The following is a 2484-nucleotide window of genomic DNA, read 5'->3' as shown; positions in this document are numbered from 1 at the left end:
ACACACACACACACACACACACACACACACACACACACACACACACACACACACACACACACACACACACACACACACACACACACACACACCCACACACACACACACACACGCACACACACACACACACACACACACACACACACACACACACACACACACACACACACACACACACACACACCAGCAGCCCCGCCCTCCCGCTTGCCCATGGGTTGCACAGTGAGCCCACATTGGCCACTTGTTGTGCAGGCCTGAGTTAGACTATGAAGCATAAGTTACTTCTGAAAAGGGGGCTTAGGTTCCTAAGTCATTTTAAAAAATTTACCCATATAATATCTTTGTGGCTTTCGATTTGTGTCCTATTTTCAACTGTAAGTTTGTAAAATACTCTTTTGCACACCTAACCTGCCTTATGAAAGCATGAATATGATACCAGAAAATTAGAGAAAAACATTTTGGTTCTAATCCCAACAGAGCCCTCCCTGAGTAGCCTTGGACAAAATACTTCACCTCTCTGTCTCAATTTCTCTACTTGTCATGTAAAATACTTACTTCTTATGGGACGTTTGAGAATTAATCTGTCTGTAGAGCATTTTGAGATCTTCCAGATGAGAAGTGCTATGGAAATGTAAAGTATTAACTCTTTAAACTGACTTGAATATTGGAAAGGAAGAAATTTTAGTTCTAATCAAAGTGTAGAGGTTTGTAGTTGAAAAATATTGGGTTTGCTGCATCTGCCATTTTTCAGCTACAGTTTAGAATACTCTTTTTCCAATACTTGAAATTCAGCGTCTTTCTCAGGAGACAGATATTTGATGCCAATGTATTTGAAAATGGAGACAAGGAATTGAAAGGAATTATTTGGTATAGTTCTCTGTAGTTACTTTGTAACTGTAGCAAAGATCCTGTGTGTTTAACTTGCAGAGATCCTTATTTGTCATTAACCCAGCTGACTCAGTAACCATGAAAGAAAAGTACCTTGATTGGGCCTACAGACATGGCGGTTATAAGAAAGCAAAGAAAGTCTTTACCAGGTGAAAAATAAAAATCTGAAATCTGGTCTTTCTAACATATGTTTGGAGGAGATCTGAAGTCTAAAATTCTTAATGCTTTCATTTTAGCCTGCATGAAAGTCGCCCATTTTCACTTGAGTTCTTCCGGAAAATGATCGAAATAGAGAAGGAGCAAGTAAGTGTTACATATCAAGTTAGTATTGTATTTTGTAGGACATGTGTTACAGCTTTGGAGTTGAATAGGAAGGGGTAGTTGTCTGAGTACAAAGTAATTAGGTTGCAGTCATCTCCATATTTGTCTTCTAAAGTGGATCCACACCATTTAATATGAAACCGAGTATCATGCGATAACTAGTCTTCGAACTTCTGAACTCTGTGTGTGTGTGTGTAACAGTGTAATTAAGTAATCTAATAATGCAGAAGCTTGGTTTGTTCCTGTATAAAATCAATCATTGGTCTTTAAACTCTTTCTTTCTTAGGAATCCTGCAAGATGCTTAATCTGAGAGAATACTATGAACGTGCCCTGAGAGAGTTTGGTTCTACAGATTCTGGTGTGGAGGCTTTTTTGTTCAGTGTCTGTGTTTCCATCAAGCTAAGAAAAGTGGGGTGATCTTCCTGCCCATATGTCTGCTAAACAGCATAATGCAGCTTGCTGATGCTGTGCCTTTAATAGAAATGGGACTCTAGTGATCTTGTCTCATAGAGCGTTTAGTCTAGGGGCCTGATTCCAACAAATACTCCCGTAGGTAGCCCCACTGCAGTCAGTGGGATTACTTGTGAGAGTCAGGGCTTGTGGGGTTTGTTGACATTGGCTGGCCTAGGGTGAAGCAGCCATCTGTAACTCACTAATTTTTGTAAAAAGTACAAATCAAGCTTGTGTAATTGTATTCCTTTGCACAACATCCCTTTGAGGATAGAATCTCCATTTTACAGATGATGTGCATATAGCTTAAGCATGTCTCTGTCACAGCTGGGAAGAAAACTCAGCTCTCTGGACTCCATGTCTGGGCTATAACTCCTAGGCAAAGCTTCTTCTGTAAAAGGAATCAAACAGTTGGACTTCACTATATTCACATATGTAACATTTTAATTTGGAGAGCCTCTATGCTAGGCCTGGGCATGTGTGTGTTATCACAGCCAGATCAGAACATAACTAGATTTTTTTTCTTTTTCTTTAAAAGATCTCTGGCTAGATTACATCAAAGAGGAGCTAAGCCATCCCCAAGGCAAACCAGTAAACTGCGGGAACATTCACTGGAGAGCTTTGAAGATGCTAGAGGGAGAGCTAGTGGAAAAATTTGTTTCCAAATACACTTTGCTGCAAACTGGACACTTGTGAAAAATGCAGATTACATTGAACTTGCGAACGTTTCTGACAGACAATATCGAAGCGCAGAATTTCCAGAGTTAGTTGGTTGTCCACATTTTTGTACAAGATTCTGAAAATAAATACATTCCTGAACCATC

General features: G+C 39.7%; 1 protein-coding gene across 3 annotated transcripts in view; it reads left to right on the top strand.

The window, feature by feature from the left end:
- UTP6 (UTP6 small subunit processome component) overlaps positions 1-2484 on the top strand; it is a 16666-nt gene extending 14182 nt beyond the window's left edge. For all 3 annotated transcript variants that reach the window (XM_032805655.2, XM_032805654.2, XM_032805653.2), the window contains 4 exons: positions 928-1037; positions 1125-1191; positions 1496-1568; positions 2199-2484. In XM_032805655.2, the coding sequence (XP_032661546.1) occupies positions 928-1037; positions 1125-1191; positions 1496-1568; positions 2199-2356 (408 nt within the window). In that variant the 3' untranslated portion in view covers positions 2357-2484. The remainder of the gene's footprint in view (positions 1-927; positions 1038-1124; positions 1192-1495; positions 1569-2198) is intronic.

Source organism: Chelonoidis abingdonii, chromosome 13, assembly GCF_003597395.2.
Source record: "Chelonoidis abingdonii isolate Lonesome George chromosome 13, CheloAbing_2.0, whole genome shotgun sequence".
NCBI lineage: Eukaryota > Metazoa > Chordata > Testudines > Testudinidae > Chelonoidis > Chelonoidis abingdonii.
Note: the sequence above shows the minus strand (reverse complement) of the source record. Positions and strands in the feature narration are given on the sequence as shown.